The sequence below is a fragment of the Leuresthes tenuis genome, unplaced genomic scaffold, assembly GCF_036924035.1.
Source record: "Leuresthes tenuis unplaced genomic scaffold, fLeuTen1.0.hap1 SCAF_9, whole genome shotgun sequence".
Lineage (NCBI taxonomy): Eukaryota > Metazoa > Chordata > Actinopteri > Atheriniformes > Atherinopsidae > Leuresthes > Leuresthes tenuis.
Genome location: NW_027325363.1, coordinates 25,299,359 through 25,322,779, shown reverse-complemented (window position 1 = coordinate 25,322,779; position 23,421 = coordinate 25,299,359). Strand labels below are relative to the sequence as shown.

Genomic DNA, 23,421 nt, shown 5'->3' with positions numbered 1-23,421 from the left:
TTTCCCTTTACAAACAACTCTATCATTCCTTTTACACAATAACTTCATTGTGTTGTGAACGATCTTTGTATCCCAGCTTTCACCTTGAGAAACATTCACTTTAACATATTTGGCCATACATGGCCTTAACCATCAATCTTCATCTTTCTATGACAGTGAAAAATGCATGTCATGCCAATAAACAACATTTCTGAGTCATCTCTGACTATTTATGGACAGTTGAGAATAAAAGTGATATAGAAACACTGCTGTGAAAAATTGCCACTGTCTGAATTCACCATGTCTCCCTTGTCCAAGCAAACAAATGCAACATACATCTGTTCATTTTGCTAATAACATAACATTAGCACATTAATTGGTGTTTTTCTCCCATCTGTAAAGCTCTGTTTTTCTGTGCTGCATACACACAGCATCACCACCATTCTGACTCCAGTAATTAGATTCCCTTGGAAAAAATAAATACGGATCGACTTCTGCAGCACCCAGCTGCAACTGCCTCTTTGCCCGATGTCTCTGTACATTATCTCAAATTGATTGTGCATTAAAAAGGCAATTACAATTTATTCTATTTGCGATCAGATAACGATTATGAGGTGCCTGAAAAGGACTCTTTAGTGGTAAACCAAGCATGGATTAGGAGCCAGGGGAGGTAGGAAGGGGGTGTTATGCATTCAGATGAGCTGGAATGTGGCTTGTGAAGGCAGTTAGTCAAAGATGATGACTCCAGCCCCCCCGCTGGCAGCGAGGTGTGGGAGGGGAGGGGTGAGCCGGGTGGGCTGCTGGCGCTCCGGGCAGTGACACGGCAGCTCGGCTGCTCATCAGTCACTGAGGAGGGAGCGTGGCTGCATCTGGGGGCAGCTAATGCCCTCTCTCTGTCACATCATTAGTGACACAGCTTTAACTTGCCATTTTGGTGCCTTCATTTAGCACAAGCACATTTAGTGACAAGAGTGTAACACAGACTGGGAGCTTTTAGATGCTAATTTAAGAAAAAGGTACAGAACACCTTAGGCCTCATTTAACCCTGGTGCTCAGAGCGTGCACTCCAATGATGATTTTAGCAGGAGCTTACTTCTGATTTACTGCTCTAACTTTCAGGCTTTTATCAGCCAGCTACTGTATACTTTATAAATCCACCATTACCTAAACAGTCCCTGCATGCAAAAACCCGAAATCAGTCTAAATGCTTTCTTTTTCTGGTCACACTCGCATGATAAGGACTTTGAAATACAGTCAAAATTAAACCAACCACAGAGTTTCTGTAGAGATTTCTCAGAGTAGGTCTCCCGGTCACAGCCCTTCCCTATGTGACTGGTCTGCAGCTCCACTGTGGTCCTCGCTGAGGACAGAGGCTCCCCGCAAGTCTCAAGGTGCATCTTAGGAAACAGCTGCTTACTTCCCGTTCCTGGCTCATAGTCCACTCGCTTATTCCAACCTGGAAGAAAAAGAGGTTGTGTTAGCAATGGAAAAGATGTAGATTATCATCTGTAATACTGTGTGATTTTCATAAGCCTAGTTGTTGTTTTTTTGTTATTGCACATTTTCAGCCCCTTTTTGTCAGTTTACAATAGAAACAAAACAAGACGCCAGTTCCAATTTCTCACTGTCACTGGTATTCCGGTTATCACAATTTAATATCTTTCTGGCAGAATGTAGCCAGCTAATGAAATTGCGGCATTGTTGTTGGAGTGAAGCACAGGACCTGCATTAGCAGCAATAATCATTATGCTGTCACTGTCTGTCTGCCATGAATTGTGTTGTTCAGACTGAACAGGCTATTATTTTGCAAAGTGGTGATGATTTCAATTTTCAGTCATGTTTTCCCCGTCTTTGTGGTGTGAATTTTTGTCTGCCCCAGAGTTAACCAGACAATGAACTGCTAAATAACGACCAATGTTCAAGTTTTATACAACGGGTTGATCAATAAAACTGTCAGCACAGATTTCCAAAAACTGCTCAGTGACATGCTTGTCACATCACATTGTCTTTATTTCTGACATGCAGCAGCAATCTTGCATCGTCACTGATAAAAGTTGTTCTTTAAGACAACCTATAAAACCTCAGAATTAACTAAGAGGCCAGCTGTCAGCCATTCTATCCCATTCGTGATGCTTATGCGCACAAATAAATATCTAATCAATTAGTATTTTCAATCCACTGGCTTGAAGCTAGAGGCATACACAAAAAAAACATGACAAGAATGAAGAAGAGGAAAGAAAGGCAGTAGAAGAAGAACTTTTTATTGATCACCATTCTTAAATCTGCCATGTTCCCTTCCTCACACAATCACTATGTCATGCTCAAACGCATAGACATTCTGCATCTGTTTTCTAGTTGATTTACCCCCTCCAGTTTGCAACGGCTGGGGGCTGCTGCAGCACTGTTACTATGGGATTGTCAGTGGCAGTGATGAAAATAGGCACAAACAATGGAGCATGTTAAACAAGAACAAAAAACATACACGCGGGCTCGAAATAAATAAATAAAACCAGATAAAAAAAGGCCACAAGCATAAAAGGCTTAGCTGATTTATTCCTCTTTATCTGTGTCATTCATAAATATTTCTTTCTTGCCACAGTCACACTGTATACTGTATTTATGGCCATGCCCTCCCACACTTTGATTACTCCTTGCACAGCATCTTTTCTGTGGTCCACTTTCAGGATTGATGGCTCAAAGGTGTTCAAGAAGTGACTTGAACCAGCTGATGGGTAAGTTGTTACTATGCTACAGTATCTATGGGTAACAGTAATTATTGCTGATGCACATTTGAAGCTAATTACATTAGGCAAGCAGTCATTTAGTTTCCAGTGATTTCAAAGTAAATACAGCCATATAGTATATTTTTTTTCACATTTCTGATAACATTTATAACAAAGGTTCTTTGGGTTATTTCTACTGGCTTTTCTCCATCAGACAATGTTCACTGCAAGAGACCGTCTGACATTAAACTGAAATAAACAAAGCAAACAAATATAAAAATCAGTATAAAAGGATCTTCTTTTAGATTTGTCTCATTAAAGGAATGTGCCGACAGTTGACAAAATCAATGACACTTCCATTTCAGAAAAAAAGCCGCTGTGAAAGGTAAACAAAACAAAACAACAACAAAAAAAAACTACCCACATGCTGCTGCGGTCTTTTGTGGTTGCCAAGGTGGTGAGAACAATCCTATTGAAAGCCTGGGGAAAACTCCTCTTTGTAGTGTGTAGTGACAGCAAAGCCTCTAATTAGGCTAAGCTAACTCACAATGCCTCCAATTATTCTTGAAAGTCAAACCAATATCTCTAAATGAACATAGAAACATTGGCTAATACAATGTTGCACCTTTAAAGTTCAGGTTTTGGTCTTTGCTGAATCTGTTTCCTGTTTTGTTATGTCATGCTCATAGCACCGTTAAGCAGGTTCCGGCTAGAGAAAGACAAGTGAGTGAAAAGATCAGTATTTTGGATTCAACCCTACGTGGCTGGCTTCACATCTTGAGAGAGAGGGGAGGACTGGGCAGCACCTGGTTAAGAATACATGTGAAGAAATGTGGAAGGATGAATGAGGTGTAGTGAGCTGAAGATGTAGGCTGCCTGTTCAAATATAAGAAAGGCTTGCACTGCAAGTGAAATGGAAGGATTAGAGTTTATGGCTTGGGAAGTAGAGGACAAATGTGATGACCAGCAACACTCTGACTCACCTGTAACTATGTTTTTTGATAGAATGAAGACATTTTCATACATGAATTCAAGTTTAACACAACTTCACGGGAATATTTTCAAAACAATACTTTTTTCTCTACTTTCAAAGAAGCAGGTGAACTTGAACAAATTGTATTTTACAGTATCTTATCATCTATAGAAGAAATAAGATCACAAAAAGGAATAAGCTTGTGTTGTTGTCCTCCCAAAAATGTGATGAAGTATGTCCAAAGTAGCATTAAATAATACAATGGGATCTCAAAAACTCCAATACGTTGCATACATTTATAGTTTAAATTTAAAATATTTTCTGAAATCACCAACTGCAGCTACAGGTTGCCTGTCCTGTTTGACAGGAGAGGGCGAAGATGCATTTCTTTTTCCAACTCCCTGTGTCAGTTTCACTTTGTCTCTGCATCTTTGCCACCATTTCTTCTCAGTGTGAAGCAACAGTTTGTGACAAGATGTGTCTTCAAATAGCCCTGCATGCCAACAAAAACACAGGTTTGGTTTTACTGACCGAGAGCATAAAAGGCTGAAAGAGTGATTCTTTATTCCTAGTCATAAAAGTGGTATACACAATGATTCTCATTAAAGTCAAAGGTTTAAAAGAAGACAGACTGGTCCATTTCAGCACTACACTGACTCCTGCTGTGAAAGAAGCCAAATGATGAATTATGACATGCACTGCCCTAAAATACAGCGAGGAAAGGGCTCTCTTATAGGAATGTAGATAACATGTAGAGTAACATTTCATGAAAACCAATACAACCCTCTCTCACGACAGAATGTGAAACATTGTGTGAAAGATTCCAGTTTATTAAAAAGCTCTAAAAAACGTTAAATACAGCTGTTTTCTGACTTTGTTCTGACAGAGCTTGAAATCCAGTTCATCACACCATCAGTGGGTCACATCTCCATATTATTTTGTATGTGGTGATTTCCACTTTTCACATTTTGCTACTTTTTATATAAGTTGGAGGGAGGGTGTTGGTCTACATTATAATTCTTGTCATGTCACATGAATTTTGCCCAACAGCAAACAACATTTAGTTTCCTGTGTCAGGTGAGACTGACTGACCAATCACCAGACCAAGTGCAGCAGCAGATGTTCTTTCACTCCAAAAGCTGCATTTATTTCTGAGACACATGAGGCTGGAAGTACTGAATCAGTGTGGAACAAGGGAATTTGAAGTTGAAATATTAAATCAAGAAGAAAGAAGGAAACAAATAGAGATGCACTCACATCACAAAACAAAGCTAAGATAAGTCCCAAACAAACTGCCTCATATCATTGATAAATGTTTGGGAGAGGCATTTATATTGACTAATTAGAAACACTGCTGTGATGAAACTGAAGATGTCATTCACTGAAAACCCAGTGGACTGTACTGAAGTGTCTACAGCGGAAAAGCAAAAGAGATACTTTAGGTTTATATTCTCTTCCTCTTAATGTCTTTTGTCAATTTAGAATACTGATTAATTTAGCTATAACACAATTTTCACTGTGTGATGGTCTATCTTTGAAGACCCCGAAAAGACTATTAGGCTTCAATTTTTGCAAAGATCACAACTGAATAGCAATTGTAAATGTAATTCCTTATTGTAGCGCAGGACAAAGGTTTTATAATCTAATACGTAGCTCTTGAGGGGCCATAGCTCAGTGGGTAGCATAATTGTTTCCAATTTGAATATCGATAGTTTGAATCCCTGCTTCAAGCGTGGGCAAGACACTTATTCCCACATATTGCCCCCAGTATGCTCATGTAGCCCGAGTGTACTGAAAAAAAGCACTGCAAATGTAGAATGAAAATACATAAGAAGTGCTGTAGGAGTGGTTGTGTGAAAAGATGAATGAGAAACACATTGTGAAGCACTTTGTGGAATCAAGGTAAGAGAGTTTAAATGACAAGGCCTGCTCAGGGCTGCTACCCACCCCTGTATTCAGTCTGGTTTCCAGGATTAGCTGCATTATGTAAGCCATGCAAACAAACCCAGTGCTCCCACGGGCTGGCTGCTTCCACATTTAGAGGACTTCCAGTTGGCTTGCAACCTGGCCGAGAATTCATTCTGCTAGTTCCTGGGCGAGCCCGGTCCCTGGCTTTATCTGGACTTACATTTCTGGAGCTATCGGCTTCTGCGGTTAGCTCTTGTTTGAATGGGAGCAAATGAGCAAGCTTCTAACGAGTACTCCCAAGTGCTGCAGAGCAAAAAATCCTTATCCATAGCAGTGATGGCTGATTTAACTTATGATTTGTCTTGTCGTACATGAAAAAACATCTTATGGACATGTTACAAAGGTTACAAACTTTATAGTAAGTGACTATGATCCTCGGTAGTACAATGGTGATGCATCAGTATTGTGTTACAGTCTGTTTTGTCACAGAGTAAAGGCATTACAATGAATCCATTCAGCATGTACTGACTGGATCTTCAGCAGTTTTACTACAAACTATATATTGTGCGCAGTAGATAGGAATCCGCTGATGAATTTTGAATTTCTAACCTCTTATCTGAATTATTATTGCTATTAGGACAAAACTGATTCCAAAAACATATATAAAACAGATGTATCTTTTTACTGACACAATAAAAGGATTCAAAGCAGTTATGGGCTCAATATACACTGCTGGCCAAAAAAGAAAAAAAAAAAGGCACCAAGTCACTATCTGGATGTGAGATGTTCAGATGGTCAGGTCTAGGTCTACGTTCTCAATCAACTGGCAAGCTGATTATCTGACTAAACGGAAATGCCAGGTTTTTTCCATCACCAGATTTTTCTTTTTCTTTATGGCATGGGCATATTCTAAGATATCAAGGGTTCACCAGACTCAAACTTTGAGAGGACAGTTCAGGGAGCACAAGCCCTCATTTTCACACATGGATTTGTCAGAGTTTATGTTTCTGTCACAGTTCATGTTTTGACATTTATGTTTTCAGTTTCTTTGTTAGGTTTTCAGGTTCTTGTCATGTTTCTCCCCTGTCATGTTAGGTTCACTCACATCACCTGTTTCATTGTCATCAGCTGCACGTCATCACTAATCACTCCCTCCACAGCATTTAGTTTCCTGGTTTCCTTTCACTCATTGCAGAATCCTCACCAACCCTTCATGTCGTTTTCACAAAAGATAAGTCTGGGTTTCCCTCATAGCCATAGTATTTATTCCATAGTTTTATTTTCATAGTCTTGTTTATTATTTATTCACAGTTTAAGTATTTTGAATCCGGCTCTGCCACGCTCTTTGTTTTTTGCCTTGCTCCCTGTGTTGCGTTTATTGGAATAAACCTTTTTGATTTTGAAAAGAACTGCATCTGGGTCCTACCTTCCACCGTTCGTGACAGGTTTGACCACCACAGAGTCTAGACTTTTTGTGCAGCTTCATCAATTCAATATCTTGGCAAAAAATTAATGAAAGGAAGTAAATATTGCTTTTTGCAAAAGCTTAAAAAAAATGCCACAGTTGATGTGGGCTTAATCAAAGCTAATGGTGGTCAAAAGGTATGACTTCATTTTGGCCATATTAAACTGTTTTTAGGCTAACTGACTGTTACCATCTTTATAACCACTTCTGAAGAACTTAATTTATTCAATTCCGTGAATAGATTAGTTCATGCTTGTAGAAATGCCCCTAACTAAGCAAATATTAATAAATACAAGCAGCAGTACTGAAACCTCTCTCACAATCCAGTTTAAATACAAGAGATTACATCAAGTTCACTGTTTTGCCAGGGGACATTTCAATATGGCAACAAAATAGCAGCAAGAAACTGAACCTGTAAACTGTAACACCTGGGTCATGGCCGATCTGACTTCAACTAAACATAAATATATTTATTTAAGCACAGCAGGAGGTCAAATTATGGTCTGTGTAATGTCAAGTCTGATCTTATCCCTCTCTTTGTGGGAGATTTCTTTTGACTGAAGAGCATGTTTGCTTTAGTTGAAGAATTAGCGTGACTTTATTCTCTGGTTAGTACACCATTGCACGTCTTTTCTGTATTAGAAAACCATTTGATGTTAAATCAACACCAAAGATACAAGATTTTCATCTTTAATCTTTGTTACTTTCAGCTTCAGACACTGCAGGATAAATGTTGGCTCTCAGCTATGTCAATTTGCCTTCCTAGATGTTCGTGAAGAGGGTATTTAAGTGATAAACGCGTGAATCAGCTACTGAATGATTCACTGTTCCGCAGAGTACAAGTCCTTGTGGTCAAGCTTTATGAGAGCCGCTATCAGAGAGCAAGAGGTATTCTTTCAGAAGTCAAAGGTGAGAAATGATAACTGGATTTACTGACGCGAATCCATCTGCTGTATTACTGCTGAGCAGATTCCCTTAGCCGCAGTATATTTTCCACTTCAGATTTGATAGGCGAGTGCAACAATGGTGACAGCTGTAGACTTAATATGTTTGGAAGATAGCATAAAGACCAAAAATGTCATTCTGTCCGGGATCCTTTATTTCACAGAAATAAAATCTTTGCAAATGACAAAAAGCATACACAATGGGGTTTATTTCAAGATCTGCCATCATATATGAAGGTGTGATTCCTGTTTTCGTGCAGAGCCGCTGCTGCGTTGCGTTTGTGTCCTTGCTGAATAATTTTAACCAATTAAGGAGTCTCTGTAGAACCCTGCTGTTCTTCTTGCTTTCAGTAACAGGTAAGACGTGCTTAAAAAGATCAGTAAATAAAATCGAGGACAAACAGCAAAAGTACAAAATGCATAGGCACAACAGCACACAACTCTGTAGCCGAACTCAGCAGTCTTAAAAGCAGTATGGGTTTGAAGCTATTTGGTCTCCACTGAGCTGCCTGCTTGTCTGCAGTGCAGTCACAGCGAACAGAACTCACACAGTGGGCTCACGACTCCCTCTTTTAGTGAATTTGAGAGGAAGACAACAATGAGAAGAAGTGGGGCAGACATAAAAACAACCGTGTGGAGCTGGTTTATCATTGTAGGAGTACAAATCCCTCAGTGGAGCGGTGATGATTTAAAAGAAAAAAGTACTTGAACGTGTGTGCACAAGTTATCTTTTTGTTTGTTGAATCTGGCAAATGGAAAAGGAAAAAAACAAAAACACACTTCAACAAGTTTGTGATCTGAATATTCACATCTCACATAGAATGCATACAGAAATAACAGAACATGCAGGGAATTTACTCTTTATGACCAAAAGATGCTGTATGCAGATGAGTGTAGCAGGATTACAACTAAATTGATACTGTTAATTACATTATAAGGGGAATACTATTAATAAATGTATTTTGAGCAATCAAGATTGAATTTGCTTGAGAAAATGGCCAACATAAGAAACTAATTAAACACAAAAAATTAATAAATGACTATAAAGATTGATGCAACATAAGCAGAAAACAAAAAATAAATGGCATGACTTTGTGTGTTTGGAAGAACTGCTTTAGAAGCACACTGTGTGATGAAGGCAGAAAATATTTAAGAGCACATATGAATATGTATGTATGTCTATATATATATATATACATTGTAAAAAGATAAACAGAAACAGCTTGTTTTTATCACCTCAGTGATCAGATATTTAATTAAAGCTGAATGGTATGTAGAACAGAGGTTTCATATTAAAATATGTGTTTAAGAAGTTTGATATTTCCTCATTTAGATATTAGTATCTGCTTAGATAAGATATTGTAATATATGTATTAAATGTAATATAAACATACATGTATACAGTGATATCCACTATTATCCATAATGAGGAAAAAAACTGAGCTCATTCCCAGACATAAAGTTTGTTTAGTCAAGTTGGAACTTCTGTGATATATACAGAGCTCTGGAAACAGTAATTCAATCAAAATTTCAAAGAAAAAGGAGCGGTACCATAAAGATCTGTTGTTTTATAGTGGAGGAGGAAAGAGTGTTTTTTTTTTTATATGCTCAAAAGTACTGCTTGATGCTGCTTGATCCCTTCTAAATTTATCTTGAAGAGCAGTTCTTTATCACGTCAATTTAGTATTTGTTACCTAGCCTGGGTCTATGCTTTTTCTGTCTTTTGGGATTCCTGAAGGAGATTAGAGACGTTCTGTGTTCTTGGAATCTCACTGTAATCCCTCCAATTGGGGACCAGAAACAACAAAAGCCCACAGAAACATTTTTCCTGTTTAGAGCATTCATGCCTTCATGTGCCATACTGCTACATGTGCATTACAGTTACATGTAGTCTTTGTAGCATGTATTATACTCTAACCACTTGGACATCAGGCTGGTTCCATCATGACTATCTGTTAAACAAGAAGTAGATGACCATATAATTAATAAGGACCACCTACAGTCTTACTGATCAGCATAAACTTTGCCCTACCTATACCCAAACTTTTCACATTCTTGACTTGTATTTTGAACTGCACTTTAAACAGGTACTAGTTATGTTGCAGACCTTTAGCAGAGGACAGGTGTTTTTGAGAAACTTAGATGTATAATCCTTTTCACTGAATAATATGATATAATTATTCAATATACTGTATATCTGATTATTCTAAATAAACTGAGGCTGAGAACTGGAACAAATAGAGTGGAGCCATTGTTTCTAAGTTCTGTTACGATCATTCATTCTGTCATGCCATGGCACAGGAAATACAATAACAGGTAAGGGTGTGGGGAAAAATGATTGATTCATTGGGATCATGATTCTTGTTCTAAGATTCAGAATCCATCCATCCATTTTGGGCTACCTATCAATGACCCGATCACAGGCTCAACAGTCTAAGCAGAGATCATGTCGAAGAGTCCTTGGGCAAGACACTGAACCCCACGTAGCCTCCCAGTGTATCACTGGGGTATGAATGTGTATGAATGATTAGAAAAAGCACATAGTTAAGTAGTTAAGACGTGCTGTATGAATGTGTGTGTGGGGTGAATACGGCATGTAGTGAAGCGCTTTGAGTGGTCAGTTCGACTAGAAAGCGCTATACAAGTACAAGTCCATTTACCATCTTCAGATAGCCCTGGTCCGAAAAAAAAGAAATATTTTTTTTCTCTTTTTTGAGTCCCCACTGGAGGAAATCTGATCATTGTTCAAAGGACCCTTTTTTGAAAGATCTGTTTGAGCTCTTATGTCATAGTAGAAAGTTTCCAAACATGAGGACTTAATTGTTTAGTGAAAGGTTGAACATATTAACACACCACTGGAACCCACCATTATAAACCAAACTTGTAAACATCAGAAAAAAAACAGCTCATATAAACAACATTTCTTAGGCCATAAGCCTCCAACACTCACTCAAATTGCAGTAACTGATTGACAATGAAGCCCAGATTTATCAAGCTTATATGCGATAGAGGAGTCATGACATGTTTTTGACCCCTGTACTACCTGCTGGCTGGCAGCTGCTGTCATTTGAGCATTCCTAACTGCGATCCAAATGTAACCAGACAGAAAACCCCTTAAGGTATTTTGTTGTTTTGGAGAGATCTGAAGTTCCATAGCATGCAGAGAACATTTTAATCTGAAAACACCTAAAGTGTCCTTGTAATAAAGTCACACTGCCACAAGTTTTATCTGATTATGTGGTGGACAGTAGCAAGAAATTCAGCAGGAAATGCAGGCAGTTGGACACCACTTTACCAAACTTTAGCAAACTGAGAAACGCAAAAAACTAATTTTTTACTTTTTCACCTTAGAATAATTATGCCCAAAGAGCAGAAAGGACATTGAAAGTTAAAGATTTAATTTAGATAAAATTTGTTACGTTTCTGTGCCTAATTTGGAAATCGCACAGACAGATGAGGCACAGAGGTACTATATTAACCGTGCACCAAACATTTATATTTCACTGATATGTATTTTACAGCAGACATTATATTTCACAAGTGAAACCTTGACATGCTATCACAAAAAAAACAAACAAAAAAACCCCAAACAGAACACATGGGTGGATTAAGGATAGCATGACTTCCTGCTGTTGTGCATGTTAGCCATGGAGTAGAGCTTATCATGATTGTTATCAAGTCTTCCTGTGGTTTTTCTCCAGCTGGGTCGCCATGCAAGTGCCTTAATTGTGACAGAAGGAACAATGGGCAATGAGCCACCAATAGAGTCAAGTGTTGCTAAAACCCTTTTTTCTGTAGAATCTGCCGTGCGAAATATGCATCAAAACTAGACCATAATATGCAGTACAAACCAAACTGTTAACTGTATGCACTGTTACAGATTCACCCTTCCTGACAGTGATATCTTGTGTAGTTTATGTGTACACGATAGTTATTTATAGTACCATTGAAAGTCATTATTTATATATTAGTATTGAGACTAAATTAGTTCATAGTGCTTGTCTTAGCAAAAGAATCAAGTGCTGTTCGAAAGCATCTGCCTTCATATTTTTATGATGTTGGAACAGAGTAGTGTCCAAACTGGCCAAACCCGAGTAGGAAAAAGGTGCAGATAACAATTTCTTCATTGTTTCAAGGACTTTTCTTTTGTCTTTCTTTGAGGGGAGACTGTTCAAAGATGTTCTCACCTGTGCAATTATTCATATTTTGCTCCTCTTTTTTGAGAATAGGCTTTCCCCAATGTAGATTGTGGAGTTTTGTTATATTCTGTCACAAAAGTAATGATTACCAAATTCAGAGGAAATTGTACTCATCTGGAGGTTGGAAGGGTTGGTGGTGGAACTTACACACAACTGCCATGCAGGTAATTCAATTAGCTTCCCTTTTGTCCCAGTGCTTTTTACTCTTAGTCCTTTTTGAAATGTCTTCTTTTTTCAGTCATTCTCTACATAAAATGTATGTAACAATTTAGTTAGGTTTACAAACTAAGAACTGCAGTTAGGTTGAGACACTTAAAACTACTTAGTTTGTGTTAAAATAGAGAAAAAAAAACTTTATTAACTGTACGCACAATTGGCCCTTTTCTGCCCACAGACATTAAATGTTTTACCTTGGGTTGGAACATCAGAGAGTGGTTAGCAGATGTAGGTGTAGTTTTGATAGATAGATGATTTCTTATGCTGTTGTGTGTTCGACTGTAGAAATTCAAGTGCAAACATTTAGTGTTGTAGCTCATGAGACTGGTCTTGAGACCACTTTTTTACACCCATGTTCTCATTTTCCAATTGATTAAATTTTTCCCCAGCCTTGTCTCGGCCTGGGACGGAGTGGGCTTTTTCTCAAAGACCAACAATACCATAACAGTGGGGATGTCCCCAAATGTCCTGTGTAATGTCTGATTGCAATTTCATGTCAATCTCCCTGCTTTGAATGTAACCGATGTGACTTGTCGTTTTTTGCTATGGAAGAGGCTCACCCAGAATTAATATAGCTTTTTGTTTTTTCACGAAAAACTCAAATCTTATAAATGAATGCTCTTGTATTACCTTTTTCATTTTATTAAAACTATTTTTCATGGTAAGCTAATGCATACATGCATATTGGCTGTGCATTGCAGCTGAAAGGGTAACTGAAGAAGAAACGTCTATTTTCTGTGGAAGTCAACAGAATGTGGATGAATTGGTGGTGGTCTTCACTTGGTCTCGACCCCTCAACATCTCAGTCTTGTCTCTCTTGACACATTCTGGTCTTGGTCTCTGTTTAGGTGACTTTGTAAAATTTTACAAATTTTGTATGACAGCACCCCCACTGCTGTAGACATACAGTGCAACTTTTTAACTGACGTTAGTTTCCATCATCCCCCTTGCAGTACAGGGTGGGAAAATCTGAGAGATGGACGTGGTGAGGAAGGGAAGATGGATAGAGGTGCTTAAGAAAACGATGCATCATCACACTTTCATGCCGTTCACCAACTCTGGAGGGCATGAAAGAGCAGTGCGTATTTGTGTGTTCGTACGCGTGTGTCATCAGTAAGTTTTTGCATGTGTATGTAGATATGTAGAGGTCTAGGATGATAGTTATGTGAATATTGTGCATGTATGTGTGTGTGCACATGTAAAAATGCTGACACCACATTTAAGTGGTGGAAGAGTGCCATCATTATTCATCCCAGCCATCAGTGAGCGAGCCAGTTTCTACGCTTCTCCTCTTTTCCATCCTTTCCTTTCCAGTTTAGTCCTTCCCCATCTCCCTAACTTCTGAGAGTGCCATCTCTGTGATTTCTTTTCTTTCCTGGCTGTCCTATCCCGGCCCAGTTCCCCTTAAGCATGCATTTTAATGCTTTCATACTCTTTGTGAGCCTTACAAAAGACGCTTTCCCCTCGTCTTGAGAGCAAAAAGAGCTCTTACTTGTTTTGCTGGAAGAAAAACATAGGGCCTGTAAAAGGTAGTGCAAAGAAAAAACATGAAAAGAAGCCAAAAATTTTGCAGACACATAATGGAGGAGAGTGGAGCGTTTATTTTGTGACTGTTCCATGATGGGAGATTTCATGCGTCACACCCATACAATGTATACAAAAGATGGACACAGTCATCTGGGCTTTAAAGTGGCCTCTAACAGCTGCTAGATGCTGGTTCCAAAACAGTTCCCTCTTCCACATGCATGGGCTACAGGTTTTTAGTGTCATGGTTTATTGGTTGTGATGTTTTATTTTGTCAAGATCTTCTGGTCTTTCATGGGTTAGTCTTGATTTATTGTGTATGTTTATTCTTGGAAAACTTCAATATTTACTTTCTACTTGTCTTATTGTTCTATTCTGTTTTCTAGTTAGTTTTACCTCCTGTTTCGATCTGTTACCTTGACCCTGGTTAGTTTATTTTAATTTGAATTTAAATTATATCATTAGTATTTTTTCATTTATTTTCACTTCATTTCTCGCTGGTAGCATTCCCATTTCCTGTTTTATTTTTCAAAGAGTTTTTCCTTGTATGATGTCTGATTTGATATCCCTTGCCAACCTTCCTCTGTGATTGTCTGCTCTGACTTCAGTGTCTCGTCAGGTCTTGAGTATATACATATATCTGTAATTATGACTGTTTCTCTTCCTTCTTCACCTTGTTTGCCACAGTTCTGTTCATCTGGCTTCTTTTCACACTAGCTGTGTGCCTGGATTCTTGTTCATTTGGAGTTATGTTACCAGTCTGTAGGACCATAGTTAATGTGGATGTTGTAATATTTCCTTTTCCCGCTGTGTATTTGGTTTATCAGTAGGATTCGTTGTCTTGGTTTCTAGAGGTTTCATTGAATTGGTTTTCTTTAATATCCTGTGTCGTGTGTATTTGGTCTAACTGTTGTCATTCACCATATCAACAGAATCTCATAGAAGAAAGTGCCTATTCCGACTATGAAATACTAAGTCAATGCGTTTTTGTACTTGAGTCACTATGATGTTTTGATCTAGATACAATGTTTTGACCAATGTGCTGGTTGTCCTTTCAAAAGAAATTTCATCAGCAGGTAGATTTTAGGTAAGTTTTCAGTTCCACCTTCTATCATAGTTTCTGGCTCCAAATAAACAAAGAAAGAGGGGCTCAAATGCCAAAGTTAGGGTTTCAAAGCTGTAGTTCAGAAACCAGTACAGAAATCCCAGTCTACTACTTCTTCCAATACATGTAGCATAACTCATTATCATTATTAGTATTAAAACTTGGTAAGGTCAATGTCATGTACTTTAGATAAATTCACAAGCATCTGTATTAAAGAGTAACTCGTTAAAACATTAGCCCAAAATCTATGACTGCACAGGAAAACTATTGTAGATTTATATATGGGGCAACAAAAGTGTAAATCCAAAATAATGGATAAGAGGAAATGATGAGATCTGAGGGAAACTATAGAGTGGAAAATCTTTGTCACTAGAACCCTCTATCAGTAAAACCTTTTGTAATTAATTTATTCTAATGAACTTTAATATGATAACACTGATTAGTGAAGCTTTAAAGACATTTGATTATAGTGGTATTGTTATAATTTCAATTGGCAAAAGTATTCATTATTCATATTTTCAACCATCTCACATTCCGGCCGGTATGTTGCACGCTATGAAAATGTTCAGTTTTCAATATTAAGGAAGTATATAAAATCACAGGTCTGCTCTGTGAGAACTTGAGGAGATGGAAATACAATGTTCTTGTAAAGCCTTTAATGGGATAATTTCCAACAGAATTACTCCAGTTCTAATTTTTCAGCAGTGTGTGAGACGCCTCCTAAAGGACCCCCAGGAAACCCTGTTATAGAATCCCAATTTCTTGTCTAAAGTAAGTGTAATTCTTCTGCCCCCTATGCGGATTGAGCAAAGCTGATAATTTTATCCTGGGTGTTTAAAATCTAGATAATGAAACTATTCAGTGTAATAGAGCACAAAAAAAATACCGTTGGACTCTCCTTTTTACTTCCATTTTCCTTCTACTTACAATGACAGACTAATCAAAGCATCCCACAACCTCCATCTCCTTTCAAGCTCCTTAGAATTGTACAAACTCTGTTTTTGAGTCTTATACCATATTTCCAGTATGTTTGCGCATTTCCAGCAATGGCTACACGTATAGATAAATTAAAGATGGCAGGGGACTTTTGCACAGCGCTGCACCTGTTCTCAGCACCATTGATTCAGGTATGTTTGTGACACTACCCTGCAACAAAAAAAGCAAAACCTTCTTGATAATATACTCAGACATGAAGAGACAGGTACTCTGTTGCCAGGAAGAGCTATTTCATGTGAAATTTTCTAGATCCCCCTACAAACTTAATTATTCTTACTTGTATCTTCCATTCACAGTATAATATTGTGCAGACATGCCTAAATAGTAATGTGGTGCAATGTGAAAAAAATATTAGTTCTAACCTGAAGAATACGATTAGATTTTTGTTGCACTTAAGACAGTGATTGCTCAAATGACCGTTCAGATTGCCTCTGCAGTGCAAACGTAAGTCTCCCAACAAGGAAATCTGGGTTAATTTAATGGTCTGTACATCTAAAAATGAACCCTTCCCCCTTCCCTTTATTGCTTGGTCTCTCTCCTACACCTCAGCCTGTATTCTAAAAAACACAAATATCCTTTTTAACTAACCATTGCTCTCCTTTGACAAAATCAGGTGATCCCATTGTGTCAGGCTCCTTTCTGTCTTTTTACTGTCCTACTTGAAAGAAACATGAACATGGGGGAAATGAATAAGCTGTATAGTAAGATGAGCCGAAAGAAGAGAATAGAGAAAACACTGAAAGGTTGATCCCAGCAAGGGAATAAAAATGCAAGACAGACATTCAGTCCAAAGGGGAAAAGGAAATAATGATTGTAATAAGGGAAAACAAGCTAATACCAGAGCGAGGATGAAAAGTGCTAAAGCAGCAGCCAGAAAGTCTGAGATTAGAGAGGAAGACAGAAAGGAGCAAATGGGAAAGGGAAATGCATCACCATTTCTTTTTCTGTTTTAATTCATTATTTTCTTCCACTTATCACAGACCAGTTTTGTTGGCTGCCAGGACACACACACACGCCCACGCACACACCCACGCACACGTGAACGCCATGCTGGAGAGTCGAGTACAAAAAGCATTTTCTTTCCTCCAAAAAACAGACAAAGAGAGTGTATGTTGACCAGGAACTGTTTTTGCACATAAAGACCAGCCTTGACATGCAAGAAATGATTCAGAGGAGTTCTATGTAATCAAACTCTATGGAAAATTTCCATCTGAAAGCTACACAGCGATCATGTCCAAATGAGCTTGTGTGAATACAGCAGTAAATTGTCTGGTAAATTAACGGCTGATAAATATCCGTGGGTAAGATGTGTGCTACTCTTTTGTCATATTGTGTTAATACTTAAAAATACATGTCACTACAAGCCTGTAAATTAGTCTTTTTTTTTTGCAAAGGATAACCAGTTCCTTTTTGAAGAGCTATCTGTGGTTTCAGGTCTCAGAAAACATAAGAATTTGAAATTATGACAGATAAATCAAACCAGAGCTCAATTTCTTACACAGAGACATTTCTTTTATCACAACTGCAGCTGCCACATATTTTTTTATTTGGGCCTCAGGTCATGTCAGAAGCTGAGCTGTCACACAGACAAACACTAGATCACTCTAGACAAATGGTTGTTGTGTACAACTTCACCAGCCTGGCACAGCAAGGTGAAAATCCGTTCTAGCTGTATAAGATACACACCTTTGCATTATGTGCTACTCTTTGTCACCTGTGGCCACGCTCATGTGAAATAGCTTCTTTCTCTTAAGGCTTTTTGTTGATGAGATGCTGGCATATATTCATGTATCGACGTTTACTCTTCCTTACACGACAACTCAAAGAGCGGATCCGCAGCTTTATCACATCTAGTTTCCACTTGTGTCTGACCATGTGGAGCAACCGCGAGAAGCACTAATGTTTAATTCATACTTGCGGATATAAGCTTTCTTAATTTATCTTTGTTGTGTCACACTGAGGTTTCCTTTCAGATGAAAATGAGGAAAGGCTGCTTACATCATGTGTGAGAATTAATCACAGCATCCATGTTCGCCCACATTAGTCTCCATCCTAATCCTCAAAAGTCGTTACAAACTAGCCTTGATTAGGACAGCGTATTCTCTTCCTGTGCACACTCAGCATTTGCAGGCACAACTCGAGAATACATTATCATATTATTATTGCAGGTATCACTGGTGAGTTTTTCTGCAGGGTGGCTTATTTTTCTCTTAGTTTAATGATTTTTATTTAACAGGTTTATGTCACGCTTAAGGCCACACCACATTGAATACGCCTGATCTCGGAAACTTAGAAGTGTGGGCGTGGTTATTACTTGGATGGGAGCGTCCTTGGGAATACCAGATGCTAGAAGCTTGGGGAGCACCGTCGCCTCACAGCAAGAGGGTTTCAGGTTCGAATCCTGGCGGGCCTTTCTATGTGGAGTTTGAATGTTTTCCTGGTGTATGAGTGGGTTCTCTCTGGGTTCTCCAGTTTTCCTCCTATCGCCTAAAAACATGCACTTTAGGTTAATTGGTGACTCCAAATTGTCCCTAGGAGTGAGTATAAGTGTGCATGGTTGTTTGTCTCGTTTGGCTCTGTGTGGCCCTGTGATGGACTGGCGACCTGTCCAGAGTCCCCCCTCTCGCTCAATGACAGCTGGGATTGGCTCCGGGCCCCCCCTCCACGACCCTGAGCTGGATTAAGTGGGTATAGAAAATGAATGGATGGATGGAGGTTTATGTCACAATTTTGAGGAATATATCAAATCATGTCATTTGAGGAACCAAGATCTAACTTTTGTTATATAAAATCTACCGTTTAGAATGGTGGTGCGGTGCAAGTATTTTTTGATACCCAGTCACAGAGTAAGAGATGTACACTGCATGTCAAAAAAATTTAAAAGTTTTATTCAGCTCTCTCCTCTCTACATTTTTACCTTCAGGATCATCAGTACAGTGAATGTCAATGAATTTTTATTCCCTGGTATTTTCCATCCAAATGGAGTCATCAAACACTCAGATGGCTCAGGTAAAGACAGAGTAAACTGATAGGATTTCGATGCTGTTGTCAAAAAGATAAACACTAAATGCCAACTCTGATGATGCCTTTTCATGGATCTCATTAGAAAGAAGTTGACAAAACATGCTAAAGAGGTCATCTTTGACTTCAGGAGGACCAGGAGAATGGCACAGCACCCAATCTACATCAGGGGGTGGAGAGAGTGGAATCAGTCAGATTCCTCGGCACATACATCACCAAGGATCTGACATGGACACTCCACACCTCTAATCTGGTGAAAAAGGTCCAGCAGAGGATGTTCTTCCTGAGGAAGCTGAGAAAGGCTGGCCTGGCCCCACAGCTCCTCAACAACTTCTACAGGAACACTATCAAGATCATCCTCTGCCAGGGCTGTACGGTGTGGTACGGCAGCTGCACAGCAGAGGACGGAAGGTATCTGGCACGGGTGGTGAAGTCTGCACAGAGGATTGTGGGAGCTGACAACCTCACTAAAATTGTCTGTTTTGCCAACAAAATTTTGTTGTAGAAATATAATGACAAATAAAGATCCTTGAAATACTTGAAAACATCTGAAACATAAACACCTCTGCTATATTTCTCTAATTATTTCCCAACAGTTTAGAACGCATGACCCAACAATCTGAGGTTCATATGAATTGCCTTGAATGACAACAACCTCTGGGGTCAGCTTTAATTTGGGACTGTTACCGGGGCTGCCGTGTGCAATGCAAATACGGGGACACACAAATCTAAGAGCCACAGTCAACACACAGTCACTGAAAATAAATATGCAGATTTCCGTTTTAATCAGTTTGACAATCTGCCACTCAAGGTTTGTGCTGGCTTTGTCTAGCTCTGGCACTTTCTTGCTGCACAAAGCCCATTATAATAGACTTCTGTTCAATGCAAATGTCAGTACAGCGATTTGCTGACATTTCTGACTTCCCATTCATATTATTTCATTATCATTCATTTCACTACCATGAAAAAATTGTTTTCTTTCTCCCAAAGGGAAATTGTATAATAGGAAATTAGTTACATTCAAACTGTTCTGGTTCCTGTTCTTTAGCATACAGAATACAACAGACACTATTTTTAGGCTAAAGTGGATTCACTAAGATGGCACATAAACAAGAGCTGAATTTTGTTTTCATCAAGTTCATCAAATTTCTATCAGGTTGTGCTTTCGTCTGTTCATGTAATATGAAATGTTAAAGAGAAGTTACTGCTGCTGCCCACCTGCTGTAATATAATTTTGAAATTTGAATTTGAATTTGAATTTGAATTTGAATTTGAATTTGAATTTGAATTTGAATTTGAATTTGAAATTTTAGTATCTTTGTGGAAAATTTGTTCTGGAAAATGAACTAGATTTAACAAATGAAATCCTAATATGTCTTGAAGTATAAGTACAGCATGGAATATTGGAGGGAGTTTCTTCTTTGTTGTCTAAGCGTAAAATTTCAATGTCTAAATTGTTCTAAATAATTCCAAAAAGTCAGTTAATGTGACAGGGTGGCGCAATGATGAGTCCAAAGGGAAGATTTCCATGAATCTCAAAGGCTCTTTTGTACAGTCCACTTTTGGTTAAATAGCTTGATTTGTAGTAGGTGAAAGAATGATGGTATGTATGAAGATAGGTTCTAAAATATTCAAGCAGTGACTTAATCTTTTTAAGCTGTTTCCCAACTCCCAAACTCCACAGTTATAGTTATAAATATGAAGCCAGGTGTCTCTCCAGAACATTTGTCTGCAAATACATTTTATGGTACTAATTGGTTTGTACAGGACAGTGTTCACGTGATGTGATGACAAAGCCATATGCAACTTAGATTTCACACATAGATGGCATATAGCAATTAAGAAGCCAAAAAATGTTTACATATTTGAAGGTGAGGATTTCTTATGAAACTGTTACGATTTCCACTGACCTATGTAGCTATTACATACTCTGGAAAGAAACTGAGTTGAAATATGGGCTTAGATTAGATTCTACACCTTCCATTTAAAGGCTTTCAATAGTCTTCAATAGTCTTCAATAGAGGAAAGGTTTAGGAATTGCAGTTCTTCACTTTTCTTTCTTTTTTGGAGAACTTAAACATGGCATCTCTGACATTCACAGAAGTCTCTGAAGCTTAAATGAAATTGAGCAACTCACTCAAAAGCTATCATGTACTGGTGTGGGCTATTTCTTCATTAATACCCCAGTAACTAAGCAGGTACAATTTCTACAGCAAATTCCCTTTGTTTTATTTACATTTGGAAGCTGCAGCTGGAAGTCCTGAATGCAAGAGAAACAGACCTTGGATTTAATAAACACTATACATCAGCTTATGAGATAGTGGAAACATCAGAGATGGCTGTTTAATGCATTCTTTTGTCTTATGACTTGTGTCTGTGCCAAAAACATAGTCTCACCAAAAAAGCCAAAGCAGTTCTGGAACAATATATTTTTAGACACAGTGAGCTAAAATCAACCTAAATCAGAATGATTGGAAGAGGAACATATGGATAAATCTTAGATCATCTCATGTTCCAAAGCATACAAACTAATTTGAACAACTTGCTGAGGCAGTGTATGGGCACACATCTCGCTTCACTGCGTCACTGGTGATTGATGATGAGACTGTGGACAAAGGCGGCCAAATGCCGTCTGAGGTGTTCAGAAACTCAGCCAAATGCAGCAAAGCTTTGAGTATGACTGAGTATTTATAGAAAATATCCTAAAACATACCGCAGGATCTCTGAAAACAAAACTAAAGGCAGAAAGACCTCAGAAAGCCCTGAACTGAAAAAAATGCAGAAAAAAGCAAAGCATAACTTGACATCAGTATCATAGAGAAAAAAATACAGTTTCATCACCTCATAGTTAGAAAATGAGGTGGTTTAGGCAGTTCTGAGGTGTCAGCAGAGGATCAAACATCCTGCATTGTGAATCTCCCATACTAGAAGCTGAAGGAGGGGATATCATATGACCACTTTTAACCACTTCCAAACTGTGGGTGGCTGTAGCTCAGGAGGAAGAGCAGTTCCCTTCCAATTGGAAGGGCAGTGGTTCAACTCCCGGCTTCTCTGGGCTACTTGCCAAGTGTCCTTGGGCAAGACACTGAACCCCATGTAGCCTGTTGTATGAAGGCCGTAACAAGCTGTATGGGTGAATGTGGCTTGTAGTGTGAAAGTGCTTCGAGTGGTCAGCTAAACAAGAAAAGCACTATACAAATACAGTCCATTTACTTGATAATAATTATGATGATTAGAACACGTTTTTAGCTGCTGGCATATCTTAGTGTTTTAAGAAAACAGAAAGAACAACGTCATTTGGACAGAGGATTGTTGCTCAATGATTCATCAGGTATAAACAAATGCTGTTGGAAGCATGACTGAATGTATCAATCAAAGATAAACTTGGTAGCATTTCACTGAAAGCATGTGACAAACTAAAAGTTGTGAAACCGGCTGATCAGTGTTTGGAATAAAAAATTAATTTAGATACTACAGACATCCTTTAACTGTCCCCCTGGTTTCTGAATGAGTAAGAGCAAATGGGTTGTGCTACACAAAAACAAATGCATTTCAGGCGATATATTGACTTTACTATAGATATTTTTGTAACCGGATTTTTCAGACCATAAGGCGCACTTAAAATCCATTAATTTTCTCAAAAATCGACAGTGCACCTTAAAATGCGGTGTGCCTAATGTCTGAATTAATTCTGGTTGTGCTTTCTGACCAAGAACTGATTTTATGTGGTACACAGCGCTCAGAAATCTGTCAAAATGTTTTAGGACGGCCTTGGGAAGCTACGAAGCTGCACTACATGATGGATTGAGCATAACAGCCACCGTAGGTATGAGCCTCGCGGAGTAATACGATCTGTGCTTCAAGGTGTGTGCATTCATTCATTAATTTTCTAATTATATAGAAAGGTATAAAGAGTTGTCCCAAAACTGAGGTCATTGGGAATTTCCATGTATGCTGAAATGTACATGTCTCTGTGACGGTCTGTTCAATAAATTCCCAATAAGAGGCTGACACGATGAGTCCGACTACTCTTTTCTCCTCAACAGTTTCATTTAATGCGCCTTATAACCTGGTGCGCTTTATGTATGAAAATAGACCCGTTAGCAGTCAATCATTGATATTGCGGTTTATAACCCAGTGCGCTTTATAGCCCGAAAAATGCGGTACATTGTTATTTTCTGTATTTGACAGATATATGGTAGTGCCATGCGGTAGCATGATCAGAAATGAGTTGTTTCATTTAAACAACCTTTCCAAAAGTTTGTAAATGAAATTCACAGTAATATACTTTTAAAATCCTGTATGTGTTCAAACTCGATCAAAGGTGACACAAATATGAATATAGCTGCAAGCAGCGATGGCAGGGTC

General features: G+C 38.5%; 1 protein-coding gene across 1 annotated transcript in view; it reads right to left on the bottom strand.

Annotated features, from left to right (window-relative positions):
- LOC140314667 (calsyntenin-2-like) overlaps positions 1-23,421 on the bottom strand; it is a 286,768-nt gene that overhangs the window by 75,299 nt on the left and 188,048 nt on the right. The window contains exon 6 of the mRNA XM_072392991.1: positions 1,250-1,435. Within this exon, the coding sequence (XP_072249092.1) occupies positions 1,250-1,435 (186 nt within the window). The remainder of the gene's footprint in view (positions 1-1,249; positions 1,436-23,421) is intronic.